General features: G+C 34.8%; 1 protein-coding gene across 1 annotated transcript; it reads right to left on the reverse strand.

The window, feature by feature from the left end:
- Nucleotides 1-8,483: 8,483 nt before the first annotated feature.
- On the reverse strand, nucleotides 8,484-14,982 carry LOC119986575 (CASP-like protein 4A3). The gene is made up of 4 exons (XM_038831195.1): nucleotides 14,879-14,982; nucleotides 9,969-10,594; nucleotides 9,583-9,718; nucleotides 8,484-8,775 (listed from the first exon to the last, which is right to left on the reverse strand). The coding sequence occupies exons 1-4, from the start codon at nucleotides 14,882-14,884 to the stop codon at nucleotides 8,590-8,592; spliced, it is 954 nt and encodes a 317-aa protein (XP_038687123.1). The 5' UTR covers nucleotides 14,885-14,982; the 3' UTR covers nucleotides 8,484-8,589.
- Nucleotides 14,983-21,170: the final 6,188 nt, after the last annotated feature.

The following is a 21,170-nucleotide window of genomic DNA, read 5'->3' on the forward strand; positions in this document are numbered from 1 at the left end:
AACCCGCAACAATTATTCTTCAAGTGCGTACGAAACCTGGCCTAGAGAGAAGAGTGACGTAGTCGGAAACTACGATTGAGGCCAAATTACTGTTAAACCTAGATCGTAAATGCTGGAATCCACATGATCGAGAAAATGGTTGCTTGGCTTGTTTGATCCCCTCGATCGGCTAGTTTCTATCTTAGTTGATTTCTTTTTTCTGCTTTTGGCTTCTCTAGCCTCTTTTTCTCCGTTTTGGTTATGTTGTCCTCTTGTTTTGGCTTCTCTTGCCTCTTCAATTGCTAATAATATTTGCGCCTTTTATCAAAAAAAGAGGTGGCTACAATCTTAAATGAAATGACAAAACACCAAAATGCGAAATATAAAAATGTCCAAAAACCCTAAAAAACCCATTTGAGATATTAAACAATGAAATTTGACAAAAGAAAAAGAAAAAGGATGGAGCTAGTGTTATATCACTAGTGTCTTGACAACTACATCGAATCGAAATTCTCAATCAAATTTTGTACAATTCTGACAATTTGATTTTTCCATCCTACTAGTCGGTTTACTTGTATTTAACTTATTGAATCACTAGTTCTAAATCAAAGAGTATGTCCTAATTGTTATGTGTATATTACGAGATGATTACTCCAAATAATATTCTTTAACAGTACATAATCATTGTTATTAATAATCATATATATGGTGAACCGAAGGAAGGGAATCGAATCATTAGTTGCAAGTTGCGAATAAGAATTAATGGGTTTTTTTGTCTGTAAATGAAACGGTCCGAGTGATGGATTTGAAGGTAAGTTTAGATGGATGTGGTCTGCCAAAACAATTTTTGTCATTTACTTCAATTTTGAAAGGTATGCTCATGTGGCTGATGGAGGATTCCACGTCAACTCTTCTTTCTCATTTCGTCTATATTTAAATAACAAGAATGTGGTTCATTTGGTTATGTAGCTCCCATTTCAAGTAGGCATGCAGGACCACAAGTTTTGTAGGTCAAGCTTAGTGGTGTTAGGTCTACTGAGTGGTGATGAGACGAAGTTTCTTATCCGACATCGTTCAATGGAAGTTATGAAGTACAAAATATGATAGGTCAAACTTTCAAACTAGTAACAAGCATTTAGATTTTGGATATATATGAGTACAAACGTGAAAAAAAAGAGTCCAAATTCTCTTGAAAAATTCCTCTCTCAAGGTATTTGACAATATGCTAGCATATATTGATGGTCGAATTGATGGTCTACCTTATCAATGTTAAGACACTAATGCTAAAAAGATTAATGATCATAGTAATGATTATTCGGGACGATTGAGAGGATGCGGGATGAATCCCACGTGGATAGATGTGTGGATTATAATTCTCTTTACAAGGACAAATCCATCCTTAACTTGTTAATTGGGTTTTTTCCCAAGCCCAAGTGAGTTGGGTTTTGACCCATAGGTTTTATCCCTTTAATAGTTGGGTTTGAAAGCAACAAAACCATGAAAACCCGATGAGTTGTTTGGGGATAAATCCTTTTAGTTGGAGGAACGAAATTTTAACCCTCTACATTAACACCCTATAATTTATCTGGAGCTCAAAGAATATTTTGCTTTGTATGACCCCACAGCTCATCTAAGGTGGATTCATTAATGCAATATCTTGCTTAAACAGTTATCAAGCAAGGTCTTTCATGCATGAAACATGGCCTCGTAGCAGTTATAAAGGGATTTGGGGGCCCTCAAATTCCTAAGGAATTTGAGGCTCTCCAATTCCAATCTAATGATTCTAAATTATGCCACGTGTTATAATCTTAGGGACACAAATCAATTAGTTTTGAAAGTGTCTCTCTTTACCAAACGGAGATGTGTTATTAGGCAGATCTGGGTTTTTGGGTTGCTGGTTGTGATCAAGGGCAGGGTGGGCAGCAACGAGTGCGACTCTCTGAGGGAGGCTTTGGGTCGGCGAATCTCCTCGGAGATTTTGTCATATTGACCTTTCAACAGTGATAAGCCTTCACTCATTGTTTGCAATTGTTTATCATCTAGGGAAGCCACCGACTTTGAAATAGTAACCAATCAACCAAATTTGACCGTCGCCGGTTGTATAAAGATTGATAGAACAGTTGAAAAAGATGATGGTCGTCGATCGGAAATATTATCGGTGACATTGCGCAGAGTGTCATCGAATAGAGAGGAAGGGAAAAGAGAAGTTCTGTAAAACCCAAACACTTTTTGAAATTATCACAAAGATAAAAATCCTAAAATTAAAGTGGACACATGGCTGATTATCTATCATTGGATCAAAAGAACGGTTTGGATTGCAAAATTTTAGACTCTCAAATTAAGTCCGAATTTGAGAGCCCCTGGATCCGTTGTTATAAAGCTCGGATACTTAGTAAATCATAAATCATATGGTAAATTAATGTAGTTTGAAATTTTGTGCGTGCGGCCCGAGTTTAGGTTTCTGTCCAAATGATAAATTTGTTTGGCATCATTATCAGTCAAAAAAATAGTTGAACTTGAATTCCCAAATGAAAGAGATTAATTCACAGCCAACTTGACCATCCAAGTTAATACATGTATATCTACAAAATATTATATATATATATATATTACAAAATTTTGTATTAAGAAATTATGATTAGGGTTGGATAAGCATAAAAGAGGACATAGCTAGGGCATGTGGATTGGCCAGTTAGGTAGTATTCAAATAGGAACACAACCACACAAGGACATAGCATGGCTGTTGAATTAGGATATGTTACATTACATCAAGTCAATGTCTCATTATATTCTCATTTATATTTATATAATAATTTGATTTTATAAATAAAAAAAAAATTGATGCGAGAGTCCACCATACTCTGTTCATGTATTTCACTTCTCTTTCCTTTATTAGAGGAATAGTATCACTCTAACTAAACCTGCTTAATTAAGAACAAGTCGGGTTCCCACGCAATGCGTGGATTCATTCCATAAAACATATCTATTATTGAGAAGAACGAATCGCAACTGTTCCTAACATCCTAATCATAATACATATATGATCAGGTCTTCACACAAAGAGTCGAATAGTTTGCTTCAATAAATTGCTCTTATGTGGTCATCTCCAGTTTGTGATTTTTTCTAAAGACAAAGTACATCCACTTTCATTGATAAGACCTTAATCGTATATATAGTTACGTATTTAATTCAAGTAACAAATGACTTTGAATAATGAATGGTTTAATTTTTAAGAAATCAATAACAATACTTTCATGTATTATATATTTCACCCATGTAATATACGTAAATGTGTTTAAATTATTATTAAATTATTTAAGTGTTGACTTTTTAAATTCAATAACCATTGAATAAATATAATGAATCAAATATAATTTTTAATTTTTATTTAACAACCACCAATAACTTTTCAAATTCCGTAACTATTGTGTAAATATAGTAATTGCTACAATTGTTACTTCTTTATTTTGTTATTAATTATTTATATGTTTTGAATTAATTGGTTTCAAATAAGGCTTGCAAAAGGAATAGATAAATTTTAGTAGATCACTTGAACTCCTAACAAAATACTTTGAAGTCTTGGTGTCACATAGAGAGAACATCTACTTAAAGCTCGAAAAAAAAAAGTGTATAGCTCAAAAAATATTGTATTCAGCATTAGATATTATGTAAATTTGTAGATCATATTTCTCTACTTGACTCTCTTTTCTTTTCTTTTTTAACATCAAACATCATGCAAGTTTGTTGTTCAGATTTTTTTTTTAATTTTGGGTTTTACTAGTTTTCAAATTCTTTTACAAATAACTCAGGTCTTAATATGTATAATTCTTTTTGTAGAAATGAATATTTTTTCAAAAAAAAATTTACAAACTATTAATTTATATGTCCTCTAATATACATTCTTATAAAATAATGAAATATGTTATATATGACTTTATTTAGAATTCACGCAAAAAAAAAATCAGTAATATATCTTGTGTTAAAATAATAAAAAATTAATATTTTACTTTGATTTTCTAATAATAATACATACTTGAAAGATAAATGAGTTCTTGAAGAATATCAATATTTATTTTAATTAAATTAGGATTGTATTTCCTTATCTTAAATTTTAAATTTTCTAATTATTGAAAAAAATTCCGAATATTATACATTAGATTAAAATTATAACTCTTTCTATAAATTGAACTTATTATATTTAATCAATTATTTTTAATTCATTAAATGAATCGTGTTAATTGTATACTACTCAAAAGAGAAACTAGTCAATTTCTTACCTACTCGAGAAACATAATTGTCAAAATAATAGATATATAGACTGCGTTTGGTTAACAATTTAGCTGAGCAATATATTGTCAATGAACAATATATGGTTTGTTGCTTCCAAACGGCATTTTCATGCCACAAAAACCGACACTATTTGGTAGCAATATATGATCAATTCTGTAATTATCCATTTGTAGACAATTTTAAGACAATTTGAGAATGATATTACTTTGATACCTCCCATTATCCATGTTCGGACGAAGTTGCCCTTGGCTCCCATTCTCTGTAATTGTCTGATATTTTGGTGAGGTTTTCTTTCTCTGTACCTGTATATGTTTTGATTAAGCATTTTTGAATATGTATGAATATATTAAATAAATATATAATATTAAAAATATATAATTTTATTTTTATGTGCTTTAATTTATTTAATAATATTATTATTAGTATTAGAAATTTTTTACAATTATGTATTTAATGTTTATTTTAAATATTTAATAATTATTTTACTATTTATTTGCATCAATAATAATTTTAATGCATAATACCATTGCATGTAATTTATCCAATAATTTTAGGGGATTTTTATCCATAAGGACAAAAACTAAAAGTTGTACAACTTAAAACAAACTTTAGAAAAAATGACAAAATCTACAAATTTATAAAAATACCCTCCCTCCTTCCTTCCTTCTTCTTCTTCTTCCTCCTCCTCCCTTGCTCCACCATATCGGAAGTTGGCCATCCGTCCATAGTTTTCGACGAGTCAACTACCGAAATGAAGCTCTAGATTAGTCCGATCAAAGCCCAGCCATCACCCACAGTCGATTATCACTTGAGTCGCCGAAAAAGCTTCGTGAAATCAAAGCCACCATTTGAAAAAGAGTTAGATCTGACCAATATGGCCAAAGCCGGCGACTATCAACGCTCCCAATCAACTCCACGGACCAAGGCGCATCACCTATGAGGTTTTATTGCTTTTTCGAACTCTTTTTTTTTTTCTTCTGAAATCATATCTGAATCTGTAGATATAATATATGTTTCGGATATGTTCTGATATGTTATCGATTTCGAAACTTCAAACATATAACATTTCATTAAAGACAGATAATATTTTTAACAAGACAGATGGCAAGACAAATAACATTATGACAAATATCAAATTAATCAAAGCAGATAACATATCACCTACAGTCTGTAGATCTCAAAAAACCATGAAAATCACCACAGAGAATGCCGAAAATAATGATGTGATTACAAATCGAAGGAAAAAAAAAGATTTATAGGTCCCGTGATGAGTATGAGTAGATCTAGTTCGAATACAACAAAAATCGGGATGAAAAATCACTAAAAAATGGCATAGAACTCTCGAATAAGCCATGAGGGGTGGAGACGAAGCTTCCGACGGAACTCAGAGATTAATCATGTGTATGAGGCATGTGTCATGTTTGAGGATGAAGATGAGGGTATTTTAGACAATAAAATCATATAGAACAAAACTCTTCTATAAGGGACTAATATTTAATTTTCCCTAATTTTAACACCATCTATGCTACCAACAAAAGTACAATCAAACACCTATCAACATTTCAGAAACCATATCTGCTACCATTTATTACAATCATTTATTATCTACCATATATGTTACAATATATGCGACTATCAAAATTGTCTCCCAATCACCAAAAATGGTATACCCTCAAAGTCTTTTGGAAAAGGTCATTAGTTTTTGTACAAAATTAAAGTATTTTTTTTTAAAATGATGAGGCGTCGTAATTAATTTATAAGGAATTCTCACATAAGAGTCTAAAGTAAGAGTGTAAAATACGGATTTATATTTACATCATTGCAATCCTCCTAGTCATACTTGCATCACTTGTTACAAAAGCAAAAACAAGAGAGTATGAATTCTACAAAATTTCTCTTCGGTGGCCCAAATCATATTGTGATTCAATTAGTTTATAGGTGTCAGAATCCCATTCTTACGAGATTCACCATTTATGCCTTGCAACCTATATATGTACGAGACTGATGTTTATTGTGCCTCCCTAGCTATTCTAACAATTCAAAATGTACTGACATCGAACCAACACCAAAGACTAAAATTAAGAGAATATAGCTTACTCAACAACTGCCTTGGGTCAAATTATTTTACTTATTTTTCTTCGAATCCATTTAACAAATAATACATAGCAAAGACTTACTAATATTCTTGAAACTTGAAACAAGAGCAACAGCCAATTAACGTTTAATTAATCTCGCATTTGACTGGCGGGGTTCCCCAACTCTTTAAAAAAAGTGCTGGAACTTATGGCTAAGAGTACATTCCCACAGTTGGTATTTCAAAAAAAAAAAACAAAAAATTACATTTCCATAGCTACTCCCACTAAGGATGAACAAAAATAGATTCCAGGTCGGATAACAACACATATTTATGAAATACTTATATATTCGAACCCCATCCCGAATTGGATTGCAGACGTATTTAATTGACCAAACCCAGATTGGTTTAAATCTCGACAAATAAACCGGACAATAATCTAATCCAAATTAGGGTTCCAAATAACTAAAGCAGACAAAATTTATATGTTTGGATCCAGTTTTAAATCAAACAAAAATTGGATTTCAGACGTATTTAATTGAACAAACCCGGATTGGTTTAAATCTCGACAAGTAAACCGGACAATAATCTGATCCAAGTTAGGGTTCCAGATAACTAAAGCGGATGAAATTTCTATGCTTGGATCCAGTTTTAAATCAAACAAAAATTTTGTCTTTGAACCATGATTTCAGACATATTACTTATGTCTAAACTTGGTTTAATCTGAGTCGGATAAATCTGGTCATCCACCGGACACAATTCTACCACCCGTGACTCCCACGTTGATTTCCTAGGAGGAGGTTCAGGAAAAACTTTCTTTTGGATGGATTCTTGTTTTACTAAAAAGAATCTTGCGCTCAATTCTTATTCTTGTGCCAACCCAAAAACAAAAACCAATGGCTCGTTTGGTAAAAACAACTTCATGCTACATTCTTTAACAGAAATAGACACATATACAAGAGAATTCTGTACTTGTTCCGAGTGATGAAAATTATACAATAATGAGCCTTGCTCTCCTCTATTTGTAGCTGAATAATAACACATCATTTATTCTGTCATGAATGATAAAATAGTGCAAATGGGAGAAATACAAAGGCAATTATTTATGTTAATCGTGCATTATCTCCTCTGTATTTGTTGGAGACTAATTCTTTGTCCATCAACTTTCATTTGCCTGTCATTGAATTGGTGGGAGAGAATCCACCAGTTGCTTGATTGCAGAAGATGGCTTCTTTGATTTTCTCATCCAGAAAATGACCAGAAATGAAGAAACCAAAATGACACAAAACACTACTTGAATAATTGTGATGGAGAGAATGAAAGAAAGGGACTTCCCATGTTTCTCTGCTCTCATTATGCACTCTGCCATGTGATTCTTGGAAAGCACCACAAAGCTTAGAATTCCCAGCAAGTTAAATGGCACTTATATGCCCAGTCTAAATTCCATCATGCTATTCGCTGCCTCGCGGGGATGGCATTTGAAACGAATAAGTAAATACAAGTGTGAACTAATACACATTGAAGAGAATCCAAACATTTTACTCAACTGTGAAACAACTGAAAAGAAAAAAAGAAGTAAAAAGGAGCAAACTGAGACTGCTTGGTATTAAACCAGCTTATGGACAAAAGAGAAACAACAGCAACTAACCCAAAATATAACCCTAGCTGAGAACGAAAGAAAATTGTGAGCTAAGTTTCGACCTGAGAACACCATTGAGAATTGCAAACCCAAGACGCACAGACGAAAGCTGAGAGTTTGATCAGAGAAATCATGACAACAATAAATGCGTGAATTGATGGCGAAGATGCACAAACCTGACATCCCAAAAAATGACCCAGCATACGACGTAGCTTCGTGAAAAACCGAAAACCAACAAGTTGCAGGCCCCGCTAACTTGCGCATCGCACCATCAACCACACGGGAGAGTGAAGACCATGACACTACAAAACAAAACGAAGACATCTCAAGACGACGTCGTTTCGCACACCCAGAAGCTTGACAAAATGAACACCACTCCTGTGGGTAGAGAAAAAGTCATCCAACTCGCCACCACAGCACGCCTTTCCCACGTGTCCAAATGTTGGATAAAACCAAAACCACTCCCGAGAGTAGGAAAAAAAGACCCAACTCGCCACCATATCACGCAAATCCCACGAACTTTATATATTAGTATTGATGTTGTGTAATGGCATTATATTGATTTAATTTCGCGCAACTAATTTACACTCTCCTTGTTCAAGGGGAGTTATGCTGTGAATAGGTTGTACCCAGAGATGAGGGAGCTTAAGGCGAAGGCCAAAAAAGCTAGGAAGGCCATTGCAACTGATGCACTAGCCATCTCTGTGAAATCATCTTTCCCCCAATTAGATTGCCAGTCATCAACCCGTGTGGCAGCAGATGAAGATGAGGATATCAGGAGATATGCCAATACCTGCCAGTTTGGAGAACAAGCAAATATTCAATTTTTGGAAACATAAATTTATTTTAAATGTTGCGGCCCTTGTGCAATGCATGATCTCAAATTTTTGTGCTCCTAGCTTGAAATGATGCAAAATCTACCATCTACAATACCATCCTTTCCAAACTAGAAACTGAGCTTTCAGATGCTATTTGAATGCTGACATTATCTATCCAAATTCCTATATAAAAGGCGGTCGGACAAGAGGGCATAAGGAAGTACTTGACATGGACAACATAGTATGAAGATCCAACATGTAAACTCGAAACAGCACACAAACTCAAAATTTTACCAAAAGTGATGTAGGGACTCATATTTAAACTCACCACAATGAAGTACTAATGGCATTGTGCAGCTGTTCAGTATGGACTACTTCCAGCAGTTGTATAACAGACTATATCGTGTACTTTCCAATACCAAAATCAACAAAGACAAACAGAGGAACTATTAGCCACAAGAAACGAGCAGCTAAGAAAAAAATGTGGTCTACCCCTTAAATTGGGCCAGAGAAGAAACATGCCTAGAATTAGAACCAGTCACCTATAGTATAGCACAGGCCAAATTAGTAAGGCAAATAATGATTTCCACTCTCAACACCACAATTACAATTGATTACTGAACAGAGAAGTGCTCTATCAACAAAGCATTTCAATGAACTAACAGTATTCTAGATAATTCACAATTCTGATAAATGACAAGAAGTGAACTGACTGCTGACTCATAAAAGATCAGAATTGTAACCGCCATTTCAAAACAGATACTGAAATCTAAACCACTTGCCTGATCCATGAAGAAATTGAACTGTCGACGGAGATGGTGGCGTAACACATGTTCCCCGGAGGCTAGATTATAGGCCAGATCAAAAGCTTGAAACCCCGAATATGCAAACCCAATAACATTCATGGACAAGGAATACCTGTTGTCAAATGATAACTTCAGAACCAATAATTCATTCCACAGTTTTTAATCACCCGTGTCCGTGGATTATAGGATTATATACATATTGTTAGAGAAACAATTACAAAAGCAATACAACTATTATATTTGTAAGTAAACTAGACTAACATCAACTGAGTAAGATTGTAAATAAAAGACATGAATGAAATCGCATATGGAGTAAAGACTAGTAAATTAGCATCGTCTGTAGAAAGAAGAAGAGTAGAAACCTGTATTCTTTATAGCGATCGAAGGAATCTCCACTCCAACCCTGAGTCTTATCAGCAGCCATAACGGAGAACGAAATCAAGCATAAAACAACCTCACTAATTCTAAACCCTAGCTCCGCCATCTTCAGCATCATTTCTTCTCTTCTCGATGTCCTCGCTACAGACCCCATGGTACCAAATCTCCCCTCCCCTACCGCGTGCCCCACTCTCGTCACCGTCCCTGGACCATCCTCCTTCAGCGCTCCATTCAACACCGTTGGCGGCTGCGACTTAGGCTGTGCCTTTTCCATCGCCGCAGCAGCCGTATTATCCGGCGGCTGAAAAGGGGACGGATGGGGGGAGAACTGAGTGTACTTGTTGACGGTGAAGATTGCCTTGGAGTCACCAGGCGGAGGCTTCTCCGGTGATGCGATTGGGGATGCATAGGGAGATGTATCAGTCGGATCACCCTGGTCGGATCGGAGAGGTGAATGGAATCGGAGAGGCGAGTCGAGGTGACTCTGGGATTCGGAATTCGAGGAAAACGATCGTTTCATGTTGTTGTGGTCTTGCAGTCTGGTTTTGGGTTCGGAATTCGAGGAAAACGATCGTTTCATGTTGTTGTGGTTTTGCAGTCTGGTTTTGGGTTGGGTTGCACTATTCAAACCCTCCCTACTTTCAACCCCTACACCTTTAATCAATTTTGTCAAATCAAGAGCATGTCATGCCATGCACCCCATGATTGTCATTTGTCAGACTCTCTTATATATAAATGATACATTCACATTTTTGTCTAGTTGTTTTCAGTCTTCGTCCCCGCTATATATATATATACATATATATATATATACAGAAATTCTCCTATGTGGACCAAAAGTGTGGACCAAGTTTGCGGATTTGTTTTTCAACCATAGATGTGATGGGTCCCATAATAAATGTGTGGCCCCCACTTATGTTGTGATTGATTACAACCATTGGATTTTGGTCCACCAACTTGGTCCACATAGGAGAATTCCTATATATATATATATATATATATATATATATATATATATATATATATATATATATATAACTTTTCAATTATATCTATCTATCAATTGTATATAGGTATCCATTGTATATTCTCTATCCTAATATATTCTCTGTATAGGATAGAGAATATATTCTCTGTATAGGACAGAGAATATATTCTCTGTATAGGACAGAGAATATATTCTCTCTCTGTACATGTGTACACATATATGTCTGTATGTACACACCAAGCACTATTAAAACCCCTACTTTAACCCCCTATCTTAGACCCCTTTTTTGTCATGTCATGCTAACATATATATATAACTTTTCAATTATATCTATCTATCAATTGTATATGGGTATCCATTGTATATTCTCTGTCCTAATATATTCTCTGAATAGGACAGAGAATATATTCTCTGAATAGGACAGAGAATCTAGACAAATAATATATTCTCTTTATAGTACAAAGAATATATTCTTTGTATAGTACAGAGAATATATTCTCTATCTGTACATGTGTACACATATATGTCTATAAATTGAGAAGAGTTCGCAGAGTATTTGAAGAAGCTGCAAGAGATAGCAGTAGTGTGTGAGAAAAAAACGAGAGAGAGTCTTAAAGTAGTTTGTTTTTGAGATAAAAGGAGACTGAACCTATTGTGGATACGGATTACTTTAGTGATATTTCGACTACCACCTGTCAAGTTGTTCAAGTGAACAGGTAAATACATATACTGATATAAATTATATTGTTGTTTTTTTGTAAATACTCAGTGTAAATTATATTGTTGTTTTTTTGTAAATACTCAGTGTAAATTATATTGTTTGTAGGGTGATTTTATCTCAGCCGAAATAAAGCAAGAAGACGAACATGCAGACGAGATGGTCGATAATATCAAAGTTAACAATAGATGTGAATTTGAAACTGATCAAGTGTTCAAATCGCGACAATCGATGATCGAGTGGGTTCAACAAACTGGACACAACTTGGGATATATCATCATCATTTATAGATCAGATATTGGTGGGTTCGGCAAAAAACACAGATTACAATTCAAATGTGATCGCGGTGGCAATTACCAGAGCAAGAAACCATCAACGAAACAGACTGGCACCAAAAAAATAGAATGTCCGTTCAAATTGAGAGGGAGGAAAATGAAGCTAGACGATGATTGGATGTTGGAGGTGGTATGTGCGGAGCATAATTATGATCCTGCATTATATATGGAGGGACATCCATACCCCGGTCGACTTTCTGAATCTGAAATTCAAATTATGGTTGACATGTCTGCACAAAATGCCAAGTCACGGGACATATTGGCGGAGTTGAAAAAGCGAGATCCGAACAATGTGAGCACCATCAGAACCATATATAATGCACGCAAGAAGCACATGACCTCTGAGAGATCGGGTCAATCACAAATGCAAGTTGTGCTCTCTTTCCTCAACGATAAACAATACTTTTTCGATTATCGAGCAAACCATGCAACTAATGAGCTCGAAGATTTGTTCTTCGCACATCCTGGCTCGCTAGATCGATTGCGTGCATTCCCACACGTATTGTTGATGGATGCGACATATCAGACCAACAGGTATGGGTTGCCTCTCCTTGAAATTGTTGGTGTTACCTCAACTAGTCAGACTTTTTGCATAGCGTTTGCATATTTACACTCAGAAAAAGAGCCCAGTTATACTTGGGCTTTGGAATGTTTGCGATCCGCAATGCATGGATGCACTAGCCCACGAGTTATCGTTACGGATAAAGAGTTGGGGCTGATGAAAGCTTGTGCTCGGGTATTTCCAGAGGCTTCGAAACTACTCTGTAGATGGCATATCTATCAAAGCATTTTAACCAAATGCAAGCCATCAATGCAAGACAATAGAGTTTGGAATGTATTTTACCGCATGTGGACTACGGTGATCGAGTCTGAAAATGAAAACGCGTACATGAGTAATATGGCACGCCTTCAAGTAGTCTTACAGAAGTTCTCGGCAGTGATGAAATATCTGAAAGATGTGTGGCTGACACGATATAAAGAGATGTTTTTGTATCTGCCTGGACAGACAGATATCTACATTTTGGGAACCACACAACTAATAGGGTCGAGAGTCAGCATGCCAAGCTGAAAAGATATCTGTGCTCGTCACAGTCAGACTTGGAGAGATCCATGTCATGGATTCATCAGGTTATCTTGTCTCAGGACATAGCTATCAAAGCTAGCATTGAGAGAAGTCGAACCATCATCCAACACCGATTCAATATACCGCACCTTCGGGATTTTTGTGGTTTTGTTTCAATCGAGGCGTTGAATTTGATGTTGATTGAGTTTGAGCGATCAAAAGATGTTGGACAGATTGCTTACAAATGCGGATGTCACCTTCGTAGGAGCTATGGACTACCATGTGCTCACGAACAAACCATGTACGTGAGCGAAGGTCATACTGTACCGCTTGATGCCATTGATAAATTTTGGAGAAAGCTTGATCTAATGCAATGTCAGTCGATTGAAGAGGATGACATTGACTGTAACGCTGATGTACAAATGTTCACAGAACATTTCAAGCAGCAGCCAAGACATGTAAAAGTCAGTTGGCTAAGGAAATTGAGGGAAATATTCAGACCTTCATCAACTTCTCTTCGTGAACCGGCTGTGAAGACCAACACTAGAGGGCGTCCGTCCACAAAGAAAAAGGTAGCCACCAACACTCGTAATAATCCAACAGCATATGTCATTGATAGGAGTGATTTTGTTCAGCCTCGGGAGCCTCACAGACACAGTTCTTCATCCGGACGCCCCGAATCGAAGATTTTTTAATACGATTTTTTCCAATCTTATGAACCAGAGAGACACAGTTGCTTCTCAATTTACAATACTCAGTCTCTCTCTACACAGGAAAGTTCGATGTTAAAAAAGGAAAACTACTCTTTACGATCCTATATTGATCAGTTTCCAGCTATACTGCATCCTTATATCAGGGATGTGCAAGATGTAAAAGCTGATGGAAATTGCGGCTTTCGATCGATAGCTGTGTGTCTTGGTCATGGGGAAGATGAATGGCCCAATGTTCGGTATAACCTGATGGCAGAGTTGGAAGCATTTTGGAAACAATATGTTGAAATACTTGGTGGTGAAGAGAGGGCATACAGTGTTAAACACTCACTGAACTTTTTTCAAGATGATGTTGCAGCACCATTTGAGCATTGGATGACAATGCCAGATATGGGTCTATTGATTGCTTCTGCATACAATGTGATATTGCATGTTCTTCATCATGCAGAGAGTTGGACATATCTACCACTACGTACAGCTCCTCCATCACCCTATCTACGCATTGCCATTGCTATAGGGCACGTAAATGGTAATCACTACGTCAAAGTTGGTTTGACAAGGAATTATCCAATGCCTCCCATCACACCCGAATGGGTTCACTGTAGGCATACTTGTGCAGCTGCATGGGCGACTCCGTATGCGGAACGATTAGATGCGTACATGCACTCATATGGATTCATCAAATCTTCATCTGAAACTTTTATTCATGTACTTGAATAAATTATTGTCTATGTCTTACAAAATTATGAAATTAATATCAAAAAAATATAATTTCTCTTTTCTTTACACAAAAATTAAAAAAATAATAATAATTAAAAAAACCAAACAAAAAATCTTAATCAAAACATTTAAATTAATAAATGTATATATATATATATTCTCTGCCCTATATGTGTGTGTCTATATATATATATACACACACAAACGTAATATATATATATATATATCTATATATATCTATATATATGTGTATGTGAGATGAGACATGATGAAAAGACATGATATGACAAGACAAATACTGACAACCTAAGGGGGAGGGGGTTTAAAATAGAGGGGTTTGTTTATCAATTTCCTTTTGAGTTCCATTGCTTTTCTCGGAATTCAACTGGAAAGCTTAAAAGAAAAGGAAAAAGGAAAAAGGAAAAGGAAAGCAATTAAGCAAATGAACCCACTAACACGCGGCATCAACTCCAAGTTTTGAGGTATTACATTCCTGTGTGCAAAATAGGAGGGTTTATATGCAGCTCACAATTTCCTCAGGACATACCTTTTTTTTATTAGTAGTTTTTTACTAATCACTTTCTTAATTTTCGTTCCAATTGCTCTACATTTTCTTTTGAGAAATTTTATATATAGATTTTAATTTATCAAGTGAAACTTATATATCATAGGTTTGTATGATACACAGTTTTTTGTCCCAAGACATGAGTTAAATTGGCATTGAATAAATTTGTTTTCCTAAATCATTGCATTTTGAGTAAATCGGCATGATATTTGGATTTATTTGATGATTTTAGCCTGGACTGTAAAGGCAGCAACTCAAAGGATTGTATTATGCCAAATCTGTTCACATGAAGGGGCAATTGGTTCAGTCGATTAAAGGATATAGTGTCGACACGCGCATTAAACAGAGAGTGGGTATATTTTCACCTAAATAGTACACAGCTAAATTTATCAGAACCAGAACTTTAGCACTCTCTCAAACTAGCTTGACTTAATTGTTTTTAGTGGGGTCAAATCATTGTGTGTATTTAGTAAAAAAGTGTGCATTTAGATGCAGCTGTTTTTTAAACTTAAAGCTATAAAATATTATGAAAATTTTAAGCAAATTAAAGAAGCATTTGTATGAGGTAAAATAATCAGCCAAATATGATAGGCCGTTCATTATAAAATAAAAGAGAGAAGAGAAAAGAGATAGAAAAACAATTCCTATAGAAGAAGTCTTAGAGACAATAAAAAAATCTAAAATCATATTACAATTTACGAGAAATACAACCCTAGGCAAATCACTTGTTGGTCCTAAAGGTCCAATACCCAGTAGGCCACTAATCCACACCTTGTCGAGCATCCACGATGCATTTATGAGATTGTCTACGCGCATATGACCAGATATATGAGATTATATTCACATTGGGTCTAATCCGTCCCCCAGGTGCGATAGATTGATATAAGTTGTTCATGGCCAAATTATAGTATTTATATATTGGATATTAGAATACCTAAGATTATGGAATTTTCACTACATGTTGAAAGTGTTTGGCATATATGTTTGAAAATCATTACGGTAACCCTATACTTATATTTATTTCAGATTAGTTTGAAACATCCTTGTGACACTGTTATACTTATATCGGATGCACTACACATCCATAAAATATATATCCATAAACTTACATAAACATGTGACATGTCTATGTGGTTCTTTAATAAAGTTTGTTTGTTTTTTTTATCTATGTGGCATGCCTATCTGGCTTGCCACCTAGATTATGAAAGTTTATGGACGAAAAAATTATGGACATATATCACTTTGGTACTTATATTTATAACAAAGTTCATATTAGTTTGTAAATTGTATCTCTCATTGGGCTCTACGAGCTCACACTTTTACGTTTTAAAATATATTTTCAGATGATTAGTAAATAGAGGGTATTCCGCCCTTCTAGAAATCAAGGAACACTGCTTGCAGAGTTGTCCACATGGAGTCAATAGGATATTTGAAAGATATTTGTAATATAATTTTACATTTTTGAAATATGATTTCATACTTATATGTATGAAAATCCAGGTTGGTGTTACACTATTATATTCAATTGACTATATAAAAAAATTGAATATATGGAAGTGTGTATCATTTGATTAATTAAAAGTGATTGGTTTGATATATAGACTCTTACATATATGTATGTATATATATCAACTGTAGTGTAGAAAGTGATAATTGACGTGTATGTGTACAGTGCATTGAAAACATGTGTGCATTTGACAAAAAGTGTGTGCATTAAGATGTACCCTTTATAATTTTATGTTTATGTGAAAGTATGTGCTATGAATAAATACGTGCAACAAAATGGATGAGACCTCATAATGTTGCAACAAGGAACAAATGGTTGTTGCATTAATGACTCTCGTGACTATTGATTTACTCATCAACTTTAGTTGGTTTTGGGGGTGTTGCAAAAAAAATTCTCAAGTGAAGTTGTTTTTTGAATTTGTTTCAAGAATTCTAAATATTACAAGTGCATCTTGTAAAAGGAGTGATGCTTTAAAAATCATTCGACACGAGAAATTTCTTGAAGAATTGAAGAGTTGAAAGTTGTTTAGCGGGCAAGGCTTGAATCAAAAAACAAGCTTGTAACGGTATGACGATACTCTTTGGGGTTCACACAATACGACATTGATTAGTCTTATGCATATGTACTCTTTTGTGCTTGGAGTACTTGATAATGTCATGCAAGATTGGGTAAATGACCCACCATTAATGGAAGCAAGTGTCTTGATAGATGTTATGCAATCTATTAAGTTCATAGTTATCATGCATGTGATGATAAAAATTATGGATATTTCAAATGAGTTGTTGTAGGCTTTACAGAGAAAAGACCAAGATATTGAGAATGCTATGAGGTTAGTGGGATTAGCTAAACGAATGCTAGAAATGATGAGAGGGGATAATGAATGATGAGAATCATTATTGAATGAAGTTTCATCTTTTTGCATGAAATTAGAAATTGATATTTCAAATATGGATGATACTTTCAAACCTCATGGACGACCAAAACGAAGAGTTGAAGAAAAGACAAATTTATATCATTATCATGTTGAGTTATTTAATACCATACTAGATTTACACCTCATTGAGTTGAATGATCATTTTTTTGAGGCACTCGTATAGTTGCTTCTTTATTTGGGAGCTCTCAATTCAAATAGCTCTTTCTCTGCATATCATTTTTGAAATATGATTTCATACTTATATGTATGAAAATCCGGGTAGGTGTCACACTATTATATTCAATTAACTATATAAAAAAAATTGACTATATAAAAGTGTATTATTTGATTGATTAAAAGTGATTCATTTGATATATAAACTCTTACATTAATGTATGCATATATATCAACTGTAGTGTAGAAAGTGATAACTGATATGTACGTACACAGTACATTAAAAACATGTATGCATTTAGCAAAAAGTGTATGCATTTAGATGCACCCTTTATAATTTTATGTTTATGTGAAAGTATGTACTACGAATAAATATGTGCAACAAAATGAATTAGACCTCGTGATGTTACAACAAAGAAACAAATAGTTGTTGCTTTAATGACTCTCGTGACTATTGATTTACTCATCAACTTTAATTTGTTTTGGGGGTGTTACAAAAAAATATTCCCAAGTGAAGGTGTTTTTTGAATTTGTTTCAAGAATTCTAAATATTACAAGTGCATCTTGTAAAAGGAGTGATGCTTTAAAAGTCATTCAATACAAGAAATTTCTTGAAGAATTGAAGAGTTGAAAGATGTTTTGTAATCTTTCAAGTTCATATTTAACATGCATGTGATGATAAAAATTATGGATATTTCAAATGAGTTGTCGCAGGCTTTAAAGAAAAGACCAAGATATTGAAAATGCTTTGAGGTTAGCGGGGTTAGCTAAACGAATGCTAGAAATGATGAGAGGGGATAATGAATAATGAGAATCCTTATTGAATGAAGTTTCATCCATTTGCATGAAATTAGAAATTGATGTTCCAAAAATGGATGATACCTTCAAACCTTGTGGACGACCAAAACGAAGAGTTGAAGAAAAAACAAATTTATATCATTATCGTGTTGAGTTGTTTAATACCATATTAGATTTACAACTCATGGAGTTGAATGATCATTTTTCTGAGGCACTCCTATAGTTGCTTCTTTGTTTGGGAGCTCTCAATCCAAATAGCTCTTTCTCTGCATATCATTTTTGAAATACGATTTCATATTTATATGTATGAAAATCCAGGTAGATGTTACACTATTATATTCAATTGACTATATAAAAAAAATTGACTATACAAAAGTGTGTATCATTTGATTGATTAAAAGCGATTGATTTAATATATAGACTTTTAGGTATATGTATGTATATATATCAATTGTAGTGTAAAAAGTGATAATTGACATGTACGTGCACAGTGCATTGAAAACATGTGTGTATTTAGTAAAAAATGTGTGTATTTAGATGCACCCTTTACAATATGAAACAAAATTAGTAATTGTTTAGAATGTCATTCCATAAGGTTATTAATACTCATTCGTGGCAATTGTTATGTAGAAGAATATATATTTCAAGAAATTTATGACTACAGGATTGCCTTTAAAGGATAAGCAAGATAAGGTGTGGAGTGGCCAAGCAACTACAAGTGATGATTGCCTCAGTCCTACCATTGCTAATACTGATGGATTTGCTGTAATATTTGGAACTGATTGTTACACTCCACAACTTGTTGAAGAGCATTTACATCTTGCAGTTGATGTTGTGTCAACTGATTCTTCCCCTGTGAAAGCAATCACACCATTGTCAGGTTCTACCTCAACAGTAAAAAGTAGAGGAAAAAAGTCATCGAGGAGATCAAAAATCCTGAATTCAAGGGAATGTGTCTGAAAATAAAATTCACAAGTACTGAACAACGTTCTTATTTTGCTTCTAAGAAAGAATACTATGATGTCATGAAAGAATTTGTCAAGAAGAAAGATTCAGAGCAGCTTGTGCAACCAATACAGCCTGTGCAGCCATTGCTGTCAATTGATCCATCATATGATGCAGCTGTGAAGGCTTTAGTGGAATTAAACTTTGAATCAGCATATCCTGAGCTTTTTTTCTACGCTGTAGAGTTGTTCTCTTCCACTCCTCACAGGCATCTTTTCCTAGCTTTACCTAACAGTGAGTGTTTAGGATATATTGAGTGACTACAACAAGAATGCTGGGAATTCATCATCTGGAAAAGCATAATAGTTGAACCAAGTTGTTTTTAATGTGCACTTGTTTGTTTTGGATGTTCAATGTTGTTTGTTTTTAGTGTGCACCTTTTGTTCAGTAAGGCTACGTTGTTGCCATGTTATTGGCTGGTTGTAAACTTTAAACTTTTACTTTGGTTAATTTGGTTATTAGAGACAATCTGTTTAATGGAGTTTGATTTTATTGGACTTGATAGTTTGTCAACATTTTGAATTTCATATCTGTACAGATGCATGTTTGTTTGAGCTTTAATGTTTACTCTATTTTTAATGTTATAGATACGAGTAGAAGTCCTCCTATTTCTAGTAGTAGTACCGACATGGTTATTGGTGGCCAGATTAAGTTTCTCAAGGAAGATAAGCGTTATGTTGATGGGAGCAGTTCAAGTAGTTCATCGATGCCAACAACTTCATGTAGGACCTATAATTTAAAAGGTTATGATTGGTTGGTGGATGTTCTTCAAGGTCTCCCTGCACACTGCCATGAATCATTTAGGATGTCAGCAAATGTTCTTCGAACATTAAGCAGGATTTTAAGGAATGACTATGGATTGATTGGTTCAAATAATGTGGGCATTCCTGAGATGGTTGCCACGTTTGTATATACCTTGGGGCATGCTCAGTCAAACTGGGATATGCAGGAGCGTTTTCAACATTCAGGCAAGCCTATTAGTCGACTATTCCATAAAGTATTGGTTGTTGTTATGAAATTGACAAAGGACATAATCAAACCTAGGGGTAATACATTGTATGAAACCCCAAGGTATATAAGAGAGCAGTTGAACGTTCAATATCGTATTTGTTGCAAGGATTGCATTGGGGCATTAGATGGGAGCCATATACATGTTGTTGTGAGTCTGGAAAATAAGCAAAAATATGTTGGAAGAAAAGGGGTCCCGACACAAAATATTTTGGCTGTGTGCGATTTCGATATGATGTATGCATATGTATCTGTTGGGTGGCCGGGATCGGCTCATGACAGTCGAGTGTTGGAACATTCTCTACGTAAGGAGGTACTTCAGTTTCCAAAGCCACCTCTAGGTTAGATGTTTATTTTGTATATTTCTCAATTTTTTGTTCCTTCACTTCGATAATTTTTACATAAACATTAACTTTTATTTGTAGGAAAATATTATTTGGTCGATGCAGGATATGCAAACAAGACTGGTTTCCTTGCACCATTTAAAGGGGAGAGGTATCATGTTCCTGTGTTTCAGCATGGAGCGCCTGCATCGGGGCCCCGTGAGATCTTCGACAATGCCCACGCCCACCTGAGAAATGTCATCGAAAGGTCATTTGGGGTTACAAAAAAGAAATGGCGGATCTTGAGTTCAATGACGTCTTTTAATATAAAGACACAGATGAAGATCGTGATTGCATGC

This window comes from Tripterygium wilfordii, chromosome 20 (genome assembly GCF_013401445.1).
Source record: "Tripterygium wilfordii isolate XIE 37 chromosome 20, ASM1340144v1, whole genome shotgun sequence".
In the NCBI taxonomy this organism is placed as follows: Eukaryota; Viridiplantae; Streptophyta; class Magnoliopsida; order Celastrales; family Celastraceae; genus Tripterygium; species Tripterygium wilfordii.

What these genes read in the sequence shown, in the direction of transcription:
- LOC119986575 (XM_038831195.1), bottom strand. An exon ending in GATCGCTATAAAGAATACAG is followed by an intron (nt 9,719 to 9,968) that starts GTTTCTACTCTT and finishes ATTTGACAACAG; the next exon opens with GTATTCCTTGTCCATGAATG. An exon ending in TCAATTTCTTCATGGATCAG is followed by an intron (nt 8,776 to 9,582) that starts GCAAGTGGTTTA and finishes CCAAACTGGCAG; the next exon opens with GTATTGGCATATCTCCTGAT.